The sequence below is a fragment of the Leptodactylus fuscus genome, chromosome 8 (assembly GCF_031893055.1).
Source record: "Leptodactylus fuscus isolate aLepFus1 chromosome 8, aLepFus1.hap2, whole genome shotgun sequence".
In the NCBI taxonomy this organism is placed as follows: domain Eukaryota; kingdom Metazoa; phylum Chordata; class Amphibia; order Anura; family Leptodactylidae; genus Leptodactylus; species Leptodactylus fuscus.
The window spans coordinates 23,565,930-23,579,606 of NC_134272.1; the positions used below are offsets into that span (position 1 = coordinate 23,565,930).

The 13,677-nt window shown below is 45.1% G+C and overlaps 1 protein-coding gene across 5 annotated transcripts in view; it reads left to right on the forward strand.

Moving 5' to 3' along the window:
- Positions 1–3,818: 3,818 nt before the first annotated feature.
- The window catches only part of FN1 (fibronectin 1), a 48,448-nt gene continuing 38,589 nt past the window's right edge, over positions 3,819–13,677 (forward strand). For 4 of the 5 annotated variants that reach the window (XM_075283965.1, XM_075283966.1, XM_075283967.1 and 1 more), the window contains exons 1-4: positions 3,820–4,160; positions 12,539–12,667; positions 12,786–12,923; positions 13,387–13,518. In XM_075283965.1, coding sequence (XP_075140066.1) covers positions 4,007–4,160; positions 12,539–12,667; positions 12,786–12,923; positions 13,387–13,518 — 553 coding nt within the window. In that variant the 5' untranslated portion in view covers positions 3,820–4,006. Of the gene's footprint in view, positions 4,161–12,538; positions 12,668–12,785; positions 12,924–13,386; positions 13,519–13,677 lie in introns of all 5 variants that reach the window. The other variant, XM_075283964.1, reaches the window with a different exon arrangement.

A 13,677-nucleotide genomic window follows, 5' to 3' on the forward strand; every position in this document is an offset into this window, starting at 1 on the left:
GTGTGGCCTCTGCCTAATACGTCAATTTTACTAGACTAAAATAGGTTTTGGCCCCTATAAGCAGATTCCAGATGAAAGAAGAGAACGCAATTAAACATTGCCCACAAGACCAACCTGACGTTCTCTGTGCATGGAACTCTTCTTTAATAACTTCATATAAAATGTGTTTAAAAGCACATGTAGTTCTTTCCCATTGTCAAATTATGTTTTTTTGATAAAATAAGATGACAGAGAGGTACGCTTGTTCCAATTTTCTGCTATATTGCCCCTTTATATATTTCTTTGTATATAGTAACTAGGGTTGAGCGATCGGGATCGGAAAAGATCGGATTCCGATCGGCAATCGAGTAAATTTCACGATCGCTATCGGAATTCCGATCCTGAACTTTTTAGGCGGGATCGAGGTCGCAGATTATTTCCCACAATGCTTTGCTACTGGCCAAGCATTGTGGGAAAAACTACAAATTGTACAGTGCTGCGGAATATGTTGGCACTATATAAATAAAATGTATTATTATTATTAACAATGTTAGCTAGGTCCTATAGGAATGAATGGATGAAGCCGGCACACAGCCTGTGCCGGCGTCCGGCCGCTTAACCCCCTGCGCGCCGGCTGCGTCCATTCATTCTAATGGGGGTCTAGCTAACATCTCTAGTAGCTTAAGGCTTGGTTCACATATGCTGATGTGTTCCGTCCATAAGAGTCAGCATGAGGACCCCTACGGACGGAACACAAGCGCAACTGCAAGCACTGTGCAGTTCAAGCGCACGGGCCCCCTAGACTATAAAAAAACAACCCCCCCAAATTAACTCATAAACAATAACATGATTTATTACACTATTTATTTCATAACCACGTGGTGTAAGATCGTACGTACTGTTCCTCTATTTGCATATATAGTGAACTTTAGCAGCTCAAGGCTTCTGCTAGAGGGACTTCACTTTCACTGAAAATCGAGGCTCGCTCTGTAGGAGGCTGCTCTTAACCTCTCCAGACATACGACTGGGCCTGCAGCAGCCGCAGATCACCAAACTAGCAAATGGAGAAACCTAATAAAACAACCCCATAAAAGAAAGGATATTAAGGCCGAGGCCCCACGTGGCATAAACAGCGCAGTGTTATTCAGGCACTGCAATCCCGTCCACACATTGCAGAAAAATACACACCTTGGAAATCGAAGCATGTCAATTATACCTACGGAAACGCCTGCATTTTCCGTGTAGGTATAAAGGAAACAGAAAGTCAGACTTGTGAAAAGCATTGCCACTGCAGAGTTTTGTGCAGCACTTTTTTACTGTGATACCTGGAGCCTCTGCCTTGAGGCCGTGATGGCGAACCTATGGCACGGGTGCCAGACGTGGCACTCAGAGTCCTCTATTTGGACACCCATCTGTGGAACAGATTATACTGTGTGGGGGCCACTGTGGAGCTGATTGTACTGTGTGGGGGCCACTATGGAGCAGATTATACTGTGTGGGGGTCACTGTGCAGCAGATTATACTGTGTGGGGGTCACTATGGAGCAGATTGTACTGTGTGGGGGCCACTATGGAGCAGATTGTACTGTGTGTGGGCCACTATGGAGCAGATTATACTGTGTGGGGGTCACTGTGCAGCAGATTATACTGTGTGGGGGCCACTATGGAGCAGATTGTACTGTGTGGGGGCCACTATGGAAGAGATTGTACTGTGTGAGGGTCACTGTGAAGCAGATTATACTGTGTGGGGGTCACTATGGAGCAGATTATACTGTGTGTGGGTCACTGTGGAGCAGATTGTACTGTGTGGGGGCCACTATGGAGCAGATTATACTGTGTGTGGGGGGTCACTGTGCAGCAGATTATACTGTGTGGGGGCCACTATGGAGCAAATTGTACTGTGTGGGGGTCACTGTGAAGCAGATTGTACTGTGTGGGGGTCACTATGAAGCAGATTATACTGTGTGGGGGTCACTATGGAGCAGATTGTACTGTGTGGGGGTCACTGTGAAGCAGAATGAACTGTGTAAGGGGTCACAGTGGAGCAGAAAGCTCTATAAAGCCCCATTTGTATGACCATATTTTGCAGGTCTGTAATTGTCTGCAATTGTAGATCCGCACATTTTTAAGGTTAAATTGCCGTGTTGGCACTTTGTGATAAATTAGTGGGTTTTGGGTTGCAGTTTGGGCACTCGGCCTCTTAAAGGTTGGCCATCACTGCCTTAAGGGTTTCTCCCATCATAACAACTTATCAGTTCTCTATAACATAGGTATTTCATTGCCGGGACCCCCATTTATTACAAGTACTGGTGTCCGTGGTCTTCTTTCTGAAAAAGAGGAAGGGGAGAATTGCTTCTTACAGCCGATACTTGTGCCAGTTTGGATTCCCAGACAGGTGTAAGACTCACTTGGAGCCCCTGCCCTACTAATAGCTCTTGCTCATTTAGGTGCCGCCTGATCTCAAATTTACACTAGTCAGGAACGGGGGAATATTTGTCATATGACTCAGAGTTTGTTTAATTCTATCCAATCTGGTGGATCGGGATGCCCCCCCGCCAGCCTAGAATACTGACTACTGTCTAATAAAAGTGGCAAGGGGAGAGGTGAGCCATAATGCAAGAAAATGTGACAAGTTGAGGTGCATTTTTGGCCATATTCGAGGCGCCTTGCCCTTAGCAAATGTGGGCCGATGCTCACACATGGCTACTGCTCGTCTTCCCTCGTAGGACTTTTACACGGGCTAGTAAATTGTAATGAGCGTTTATAGGAACATTTGTTCAGTCAATTTTCATTCCGGCCAAGCAAGGTAACGTTTGCTGACTGATCACATCTTTTATGCCACCTAAAGATATACAATGTTTGTACTGATACATTTGGGGGTTCGACCACCAATTTATCACCCAAATGGCATATGGGAAATAGATGCAAATCACAGAGTTGCATCAATTTACCATAATCCCCCAGTGAAGCGAAAATGGCTTGTAAGTCTCCATATGCCTGCAAAGATGCCCACTCCCTAAAGAGCCTAAAGAGTGGTATTATCTCCTCACCCAAATGGCATAGTAGAGGAGTAACTTGAAGTTTCTGGATCCCAATACAGAATCTGTAATAAGGTCCCAGATTTATAATACTGGTGTCTGATGTTGGGGAGAGGCCTTTGGTCCCCTAAGGTTCCAGGGCCCAGTAGTGATTGCCACCCCTATAGTTACGCCCCCTGCAGGCAAGGACAACATCTGCATAGTTTGTAGGTTCTCCCCGTGGGTTTCCTTGGGGTAGTTCAGTTCCTCTCACACTCCAGACATATTGATAGGGAATGTAGCTTGTAATCCTTACACGGGCCAGCAACCGATGAGCTCTGTAAGGTGCTACAGAATAGGTTGGCGCCATACAAACATTAAATAAAACAACCAGTGAATAGGTGATAACTCCATATCACCACAACACTCCTTTCATCTAACATCTGCCTCTAGTTAAAAAAAAACAAAAAAAACGCTGCAAAAACGCTACGTGTGAAACCAGCTTGATAGAATGGAACAAATCTATTCTGAAAAGCAATACAGTTTCTACATAGCCTGCAATGGAATAGAAGCTGCCCCGTGCATAGAGATAAGCTGGACTTTAGCGTCGCTGCGCTGACATCCCCACATCCTCCGCTCCTGCCGCATCCCTCACATTGCGCTGTTTGCGCCTCCCACCACTTATATAGCAGAGGCAAACCCCGCCCCCCGGGGACGTCACCGCGGTGAATAGACCAATGGCAGCGGCCGTCTCGCGCCCCCAGGTATTCTCCCGAGTGTGTGTATATATATACAGCGCGGCCGCCGCTCTCTCTCTATCCCTGGCCGGCTGGAGCCGCTATCTGCACCCGCTTCTTACGCTTTTGCCTCCCCGCTACATCTGACTATTGGTGACGCTATTGCCTGTTCTCTAAGCTCCTCAGACTGGGAAATGCGCCAGTGACCGGCTGCTACTAACACCTCGGCGCTATTTATTGACTACCTGCCCCCCCCCCCCATATTACCGTCAAGATGACGCGGGGGCCCCTCACCGGGCTTCTCCTAACCCTGTGCGTTACCGCTGCGGTACATGCTGCACCATCTCAGAGGAACAAAAGTCGCAGACAGGCTCAGGCGCAAGCACAGCAACCCATACAACCGATAGTGGCTGCGGACTCCACTCAGAGTAAGGCTCCATTCACATTGTCATGTCTTTGTGTGTGCTTGGCAGGGATCTGTGTAATGTATTATGTGTGTGATGTCTCCTGGCCCCTCTCTCATATGTGATGGCCACAGTTGCAATACTTTGCCTGGGGTTGAGCCGATCTTCAGATTTCAGGATCGATTTTAAAATCCGATTTCTGATCATTTTCCAGCCAATCATGAAATTTGCTCCATCGCTGACCAGGATCCGATCTGTCCCGATCGCTCAACCCCAGTCAATGCTTCTCTATGGGAAAAGTCACTTTTAGGGTTGAGCCGATCTTGGGATTTCAGAATCCGATTTCTGATTGTTTTCCGGCCGATTCCGATCGTGAAATTTGCTCGATCGCCGACTTTCCAATCCTGATCGCTCAACCCTATTTGTGCTCCATGGGATATCTATTTTTGGGGGTGTCAGTAGTTACCTTGTGGTCATAGCTTTTACCATTCAGTGTTCCTACTTCTGAGCTGGGCATAGTCACAAATGCAGGTTTGGTTCAGATTTGCTTCCAAAACCAGGTGTGGGGCATAAAAAGACACACAACCCCCCCATCCACACATGTAAATCTCGCCTTTAGGTTAATTCACACACAGCCAAAGTTTTGCAGGAATATCTGGGACTCTTCATTAGTATGGGGCGTGCAGAAATCCTAATAAACACTGCTGTGTGAATTGCACCCTTATTGTTCCTATATAGCCACATGGGACATAACATTTGTATCCAAATCCCCCATATTGTTCCATCAGTAGCCACATAGGATGTAAAAGCTGTAACATTTGTATCCATTTCCCCAGTGTAGTTTTTGGTGTGATATTCCATGCGTACCCGCTGCGGGTTCCCTCTCATGGTGAAATCCCGTCTATGGGATTGTATGGGAGTTCCTATTGTCCTGGTGCCTTCTAAAATCTGCCATCTCTTGTCATTCCCCCCCCCCCCTGCAAATAGTCCTCACAAAGGAGACCCAATTATAGGGAACACTCCGTTTTATTGTTCCTATATTGTCCATATAAGAGGGTCTGTACTTTGTCCCATAGGTGTATGTGTACTGTCCTACCAGTTACCAGCACGGTATATGACATCATGGCTGTATAGTCCGACTGTCTCGCTGACTGTTTCCTTATTGTAATGTTCTTTTATAAACTTTTAAGTCTTTTGTTTTGTCTTTGTCAGACTTGTTATTTCCGCAGCCTCAGACAGGGCTATTGTTCTGAGCGGGGGTCTTGTAGTGGTGAGCTATAGAAGTGCACAAAATATTTAGGTTCTTTAAAGGAACCTCTTGTGATGCTATGCATAGGATGCGGAATAAATGTCTCATTGCTGAGGGACACTTGAGGGGTCCAGTCTCCTTATTGCTGGGGGTCCTGATGTTTGCAATTATGCTAAACCCCGCCCTTTGCTTAGAGGATAAGCGCATATAATGGGATCTTGGTGTCTTCTTATTACTTACAAGGAGCAGTATGTACCATTTTGGCAATCTTATGGATTTGTTAGCTGCTTTGCTATTAGAATAGTCATGGTTTTGGTTGTGTAGAAGCCCCCCTTAATCTGTAACATTGTTACCCCAGATTTATTATACCTGCAGACCACTCTGTGCCATTTTTTGTGCCAAGAATAATAACTTTGCTGGGCACAATAGAGGAGGGCAGGAGTCTTATTCCTCAGCCTCGCCTGCTACCACTCCAACTCTCCGCGAGATGACGGGACTCTGCTCTACTCTACCGACCTGCCATTGGAGTAGTGTGGAGTTGTTATCGGTCAATAGATTAGAGCAGAGACGGACATCTGCAGGGGAGGCTGAATATTAAGACAACCCCCCTTTCACTCCTTCTCAGCACTACACTCTGCTAATCTAATCATGGAGTGTTAATAGGAGATTGGTGAAGGTCCAACTCCCAGCCCCCTTCCAATTTCATCAATAGTGAATTCCCAGGAAAGCCTATATGGCTTGTATAGTCTCTCAGAAGTTCGGAGATAATGGGACTCCTCGGTTCTGGACACTCCTCTAGCTTGTCTCACTCTGCAGACCCAGCACAAGTGGCCGCTGCATGGACCATCCACAATGCAACAAGATACAAAGGGGCTTTATTAGCATAACCAAAAAAACAATTGGTATTGCCAAAGCAAAGAATGGTTGGGGTGGGGTGTGTGGTTTGGGGGTACGCATGTCCTTGGGGTCTCGTCGTTCTTGTTTGGGACATGTGGGTGGGTGGAGGGTTTTAATAGTCCTTGGGGTCTCATCTTCCTCTTGTTTGGTGGCAGGCGGACACATATTGGGCAGTGATCTCCACAGTAGTCTCCTTCTTCTACGTTAGTAGGATATAGAGTTTTTCCTCTTCTTGTCTACAGATGTGAAGTCTGGGATGTGGGCAGAGAATCTTTGGAAATAGATGGTCCTTGTTGCTGAGTATTTGGTGCAGTGTAGTAGGTAATGGGCCTCGTCTTCTAGGTCCCCTTGGTCTGTTTTCCCGTGGCTTGTATGACTGCTTGTGCCCCCCCCCCCCTTTTAAATTTCTATATTGTGGGCGCTCAGTCTGTACCAGCTCAGGGTCTGTCTGTGTTTGGGGTGGGGTATTCTCTCCAGTTAGGTGGCCATGTTGTAGTCCCTTGGCAGAGATTGGTATACATTGAGTTTCTTGGAGTTGTTTTTCATTTCTCCATTCTTCAATGTATTGCTCTGTTTGCCTCTATGGTCGCCTCTATTTGGACCTTGGTCATCGTCTGTTGGTGTTTTTGATTTGGTGGCTGCTTATTGTTTGGTTGGAGGATGCCGGGTTTGTTTCGAGTTTGGTGGTAGGAGTCGGGTGGTTGCTTTGTGCGCAATGATGTGATTCTGTCTCCTGTCTTATTGCTGCAAGTACATTAACCACTTGGCTTTCCTTACACATTCGTGTCACACACTTTTGTTTGCCTCTGTCATGGGAGTAGGTGACCCCTGCTTTCACCACCACAAGTGTCCTAACTCTTGTAGTGCAAATGACAATCTGTTCCCGTCCACCCTGTAAGGGGGCCTAGTGTTTGTACACATGAGGATGCTTGTATAGCGAAGCACAATATTGACCCCTTTAATAGGATGTTGTTACTTTTGTGGATCTGGCTTCAAAGGATTGTTTTCCAAATAAACAAATGTTACAGGAGGCAAATAAAGAGTCCGTCACTTGAGTTTCCTGTGCTAAGAAAGTCCAGAGACCAGCAGCAGACTGTGCCACACCTTGATGGAGCCTGCCATTGAAATGTATTGCAGTTTTGGAAATTACAAGCATTCTGACACCAGACCATAGAGAAAGGTGCTTGGTTGACCTATGTATGGGGTTGTCTGGGGGGTATACATATATAATATATGGAATTAAACAAATGGCACAGTAAAACTAAAGAAAAAAGTGATCCTCCCTGATTCCTTCCCCGGCCATGTTCCCTTTCCAATACTTACCAGATCTTGCCAGTTTCTACTTCCTGGTCTCATTAATGGGAATGCCCACTTAGCCAGTCACTGACCACCACAGGGGTGATCCACTTTAGCCAGGGAATGGCTGGGTAGGCATTTTCTGTCTGCCAAGATGTAGCGGGGACCCGGAATGGGGGTGGTGGGCGATTAGAGAGGTGAAAAGCTTCAGCCAAAAAAGTTAACCCCTATCAAGCCTTTTGCTGGAACAAAAAAAAACCCTCTACCAATTGTGCTGCGAAGGACTGAACTAAAATACCCATTAGGAGAAGTAAATGGTCATTATGCTTTATCTAGAAATTCCTCTATTATTTCCGCAAGGGAAATAGTGGTTAGAAAAGACAAGGGATCGGAAACAAAAAGAGCCCGCGTCCAAGGGAGTGGTTTGTAATGCCTTGTAATGCCTTGCGTTCTAGCCAAATCCTTTATACTTCGCCCACTTATCTTTTATGAAGTGTCGCTGTTCTGCCATTTCTGGCTATGGTGGGTTATAGATAGATTTAACTACTCATGGATGGCTTTTATCTGTCTAACACAGAATTATTGCTACATTCCCTGCGGTTTACTTGTCATAACACAAGCTATGAAGGATGTTTGATCTCTAACCACGCTGGCCGGCTATATCACAATACACAATAGTATTCCTAATTTATGTATTACACACTTCATTGCCTCCATCTCACAAGTGCGTTGCTTTCTAGTTGGGTAGAAGGGACGTCTGTAACCCAAAGCCCTCGAAGACTGGTCTATTCTGGTGAAAGTGCCATCAGTGAGGAACATCATGGGCTGCTTTGCCCTCTCCTGTTATTTCAAATACAATGGGGCTTTATGTACATAGCCAAAAACTTAGTTGGTATTGGCAAAGCAAAGAAGGCGTGGAATTTGGGGTTAGGGTTAGTGTCCATAGTCTCGTCGTTCTTGTTTAGAGCATATGGGGTGGTGGGGTTGGGGGTTTAATAGTCTTTGGGGTCTCATCTTCCTCTCGTTTGGTGACAGCTGGACACGTATTGGGCAGCGATCTCCACAGTGGCCTTCTCTTCTCCCAGTAGGATGTAGAGTTTCCTCTTCTCGTCTGCAGATGTGAAGTCTGGGATGTGGGCAGAGAGTCTTTCAAAGTAGATGGCCCTCACAGCTGAGTATTTGGTGCAGTGTAGCAGGAAATGAGCCTCGTCTTCTAGGGCGCCCTGGTCACAGTGCTGGCACAGTCTGCCCCGTTTCCATCTCTAGGTTGTGGGCGCTCAGTCTGTACAGGCTCAGGGTCTGTCTGTGTTTGGGGTAGCTGTGATTGGTCTGTATTTCTATTGCCTAAAGCTACCTAAACTGTGCTACGTCTACCTCCCAGCCTTTGTCACTTACAAAGGAGTCATTAGAGCCAGTAAATGAAATGTAAAAGAATCCCTTTGTTCTCCAACCCCATATTGTGTCACGTCTTGTATCATCATTATGTCATACAAGGCTTTACCCCCCCTCCCCTCCCCCATATGTTCCTAGCCTGGGAAACCAAGGTAAAGACCTACTTATTATGGTTTAGTCAAAAGAATAATACACACAGTAAAGCTATAGTTGTATCAAATATGATTTATAGGTATCTGGAAACTTAGATTTGCCTTCTAGAAAATGGCGCTGTATGTATGATGGCTGTAATAATGGAAGATTCCAACAATATTTCAAAATCTAGTGACTCAGTTCAAAGATTACGTATAGTAAATGGTTGTGCATTGAAATAAAATAATGGGGCACATTCACAAAATATCACCCCTGGACTAGTGTATGGGGACAGCTATTCTTCCTAAACCTGGACTGAGCGTACATGTATTATGAATGGGGGAAGCTGCTGCCAGACACCGGGTGATGGGTTACCTCTGCCCCAAAACAAGGGCATGCTGAAATCCACTACTTTACTGTAACCTCATCTGAGAGAAATTTGGGACACCCCAGAATGATTAGATGGCCGTCCAGTTCTGGGTTTGACCATAATATAATACGATGTAAATCCTATTCACGCAGTGACGTTAACAGCCTTGTATGAATTTTTTTAAACTCGCATGCCTAAATTGAATAAATGTTGAAATAGTCTTGTAGTATTTTAGGATGTTTTTACGGATCCCTCAATAGACTCAAATCTATAAAGAATCTATACAAACTGGTGGCCCTCAGGTGCAAAAAGAGGTGAACCATATATCGTATTGTCCATTGGTCATCTAAATGGTCATAGAAGGGACATCTTACATGAATTATGATGCGGAGATTATGGGACTTCTTCAGGATTCTTCTACCAGCTCAAGACTTTGACTGTTATAGTGGTAACTTGTAGCCCCTATGACCAGATATCAGGAAGAAATAAGGATTCCGCAAACTGGCTTGATTTCGACACGCCTGGTTCTGGTAGAGGTGAAATTGGTAAAGGTGTCCGATTGTGACTTATTCCCCATTGAAATATGTATGTTCGCTCATGTCGGACTTGGGACAAATGGTGGGAGTTTTATACTTGGTTGGAGATTTCTCAAAGTCTACATTATCCTCAAGTTTTACATTGAATAATATAATCTTGCTGCTTAAAGATTTCATTGCTTACGTCTGCAGGGTGGAGCAGATGCCAGATTATAATTTTATGGGTTTCCAGGCCACTGCGTACCACTTCTATTGAATAACTCCTACACCAAATCCCCCAACCTGTAATTGGTCATGACTGATTTGGTAAAAATCCAGCAATAGTCTAGTACAGGGGTCGGCAACCTTCGGCATCTCCAGCTAGCAACACGCTCCATTCGCTTCTATGCAAGTTCCAAGAACAGCAGAGCAAGTATGCATGCTGGGAGTTGTAGTCTTACAACTAGAGTGCCGAAAGTTGCCTCCCCCCGCTCTAGTGTGTGCACTTTTTAGGGTTTTTGGGCCAATGCTCCAAACATACCAGGAATCTATCAAAGAAGGGTCAAGAAATGGAACAGCTTCTTCTTATAATGTCTTATAGTTTACCATTTGTAAGGACGTCTTGTAAAAGTTAACTTTTCTCGAGCGCCACAAAAATCTCTTTGATGCTCTTGCCCTGTGATGATGAATGCGAATACGTACAAATTGTATGTTGTTGGAGTCTTCTGAAGTAAATAGTGTTTGGAATGAGATTCGAGAATATTTCACTTTAATCATGGTTCATTTGGAGATGAACGCATTTAGCTATAGTAGGGCTCAATAGATGGATTAAAACGGAAGCAAGATCTCTAAAGATGGTCGTTTTGGCTCCTTAAACATGTCAGACGTATGAGAGCAGAGACTTGTCCAATTGTTTAACCCTTAAGTACGATCATGGTGTATATCATACACCACTATCGTACACCTATGAAGATGGTTTTAGCACCAGCATGATTAAGGAGAAGAACTTTGTTCCTACAAGTGTTTTCGTAGGTGATCCCTGTTGCTGAAGTAAACTGCTCTGAAGTCTTTCCCATCTGCTGTAGCATCCAGCCTGGAAACCGCTCCTGCCATCATGTAGAGGATGGTTTATGGAGCAGTTTACTATGAGAGCACTTCAGCCCTAGAGACCTCTAGTCTTTCAGTGCACTTGCAGGAGCGGCCTGCATGTTGATGGTTTTAGCAGCTGTAGTAAAAAACAAAGTTTTGTATAAATATCTCCAGGTCTCCCGGTGCTTGTAGCAGTTTTGTGGGATCGGAACAGTCGACTGACCTCTTATATATAGCCTTAACCTTAGATTTTCCATCCTTCTATTATGTTCATTATGGAATTTGAAAGTAATGTGTTTTCCAGGTTTAAAAAATAAAAACAAAAAAGTTTCAGTAGCACTGAAGGGGTTTTACCAGAGGTGGAAGTTGAAGTTCTGGGCCTCCGATGTAAAATCTACGAGGCCCTACCTACTTTCTGTCATTAGAAATAGGGGTATGTCTTAGATGCCAAAAGGACCTTTGGGGCCCACTTAGGGTCCAGTGCCAGGTAGCAACAGCTCTGCACCCTCCTATACCGCCCTTTGTTGTACCAAGGATGGGTAATAAGCTAGTGGGGTCTGGCTGTGAAAACCCCCACTATGACAAAAACTGAGTACTGTGTTTACCCTTATGAATAGGTCAGAAGGCGTACTATGTCTCCTTAGAGCTAGTTCACACGGGGGCAGGTGGGACAGATTTTGGCACCGGAGTGACTCAGGGAGCTGCATCACTCTCGGGTCAAAACCCGCCTACTACGACCGTTGCAGTCGCGGCTTCCGCCTCCATAGTCTGCTCAAATGAATGGGCCGACACCAGAGGTTGTTGTCGAGCCGCGGCTTCCACCTGAAGAAAGGGCAGCCCGCTTCTTTTTCCCGCTATCAGCAACATGCCTATAGCGGTAAAAAAGAACGCTAGTGGTCTCCATAGACCATCATTGTATGGAGGCAGATTTTGAGGCAAAATCTGCTGTCAAAATCCGCCTCCTTGCCCCCGTGTGAACTAGCACTTAGGGAGACCACTTTTGCAGGACACCTTCCAGAAGGAGAGCGAGTTTTTTTTTTTTTTCCATTAAGGGAACCCTTGGTTAAATATTCCTTTCCCATATGAATTGTAAGGCAGCCCCGCATGTGCCCTGATGCTCCATTCATATCTATGGGGGTGCGGAGTACAGCACTATTAGGCGCTTTTTGCCATATTTCTGAGGGAAATGAAGCAACTTTAAGGCCAGATTCACTCTGTATTTCAGTTTCATACATGACCTGTGTATGTCTGTATGGCTCAATCTGTTCTTAAACTCCCATTAACAACTTATATTCATAAAACTTCTATAATGAAAGGCCTCTCTTCTTTGAACACCGGTAGATCTCCATTTCACCGGTCGTAGTTTTTGGTAAGACTTGAAACTTGAATCTGCAAACTACTAAGCTTTTGGACTCTTCACCATGCATACGTTAAAAATACTTGGTATTTTTTCTTTCTTCAGGGGGCTGTTATGACAATGGACAGTATTATAATATTGGACAGCAATGGGAACGGACTTACCTGGGCAACACGCTGGTGTGTACTTGCTATGGTGGCGGCCGAGGCTTCAATTGTGAGAGCAAACCAGAAGGTGAGTGGAACAAAACTTTATCCATCCAGAGTTTGTACATAATACACCTATGGATCATCTTATATGGTCCAATTGAATACTCGTAGTCCTGACCTACGTCCTTTTAATCTCCAAACAGCTGAAGAAACCTGCTTTGACAAGTACACCGGTGGAACGTATCGTGTTGGACAGACCTACGAGCGACCTAAAGACAGCATGATTTGGGACTGTACCTGCATTGGAGCTGGAAGGGGCAGGATCAGTTGCACCATTGCAAGTAAGGAGCCCAATACTTCATCTGGACTGCTTTGAGTAGACATCTGTTGCCTATAATTAACCATTTGCTCTTCTGTCTGCCTGCGAGCACATGTCCAGGCATTCCTATGTCACATGCAAATCGCTTGCCTTTGTATAGCCATGGGCCTAAAGGTGTTAATGTGACCATTAAAGTGATGAAACCAGATGTTCCCCATAGGGGGTGGCACTTTATCACCTTGTTTTTAAGTGCATGGGGGGAAAGTTCTAGAACTAAAACTAATCTTTATAGTAGGTTTACTTAGTCCCCTAGTTTTGGTAATAACATTATTTGCCAATATTGTGCGAGTTCACAGTATTGACTTCCTTCTCTTGCCTATATTACATGGTTCCTTCTATCGCTATTATGTCTATTTTCCCATTTGGCGGTGCACTAGTAATAAGTGATTGCTGGTACCTGGTCAGTAACCGAAGTATCTTTGTAGATCGTTGTCATGAGGGCGGACAGTCCTACAAGATCGGAGACACTTGGCGCAGACCCCATGAAACCGGAGGCTATATGTTAGAGTGTGTATGCCTTGGTAATGGCAAAGGAGAATGGACCTGCAAACCCGTAGGTAAGAATTTTCGTTGCGTGCGTGAAACGTTGTCGCATTTTAAGGCTTCTTGCAATCCAACATCGGTCTACCAGGCGAATGGAATAAGTTGAGATGTTGGAGAATAGGGTTTTTTTGGGGGATATTGCGCAGCGAGTACATGATGTGAAAACGTCTGAT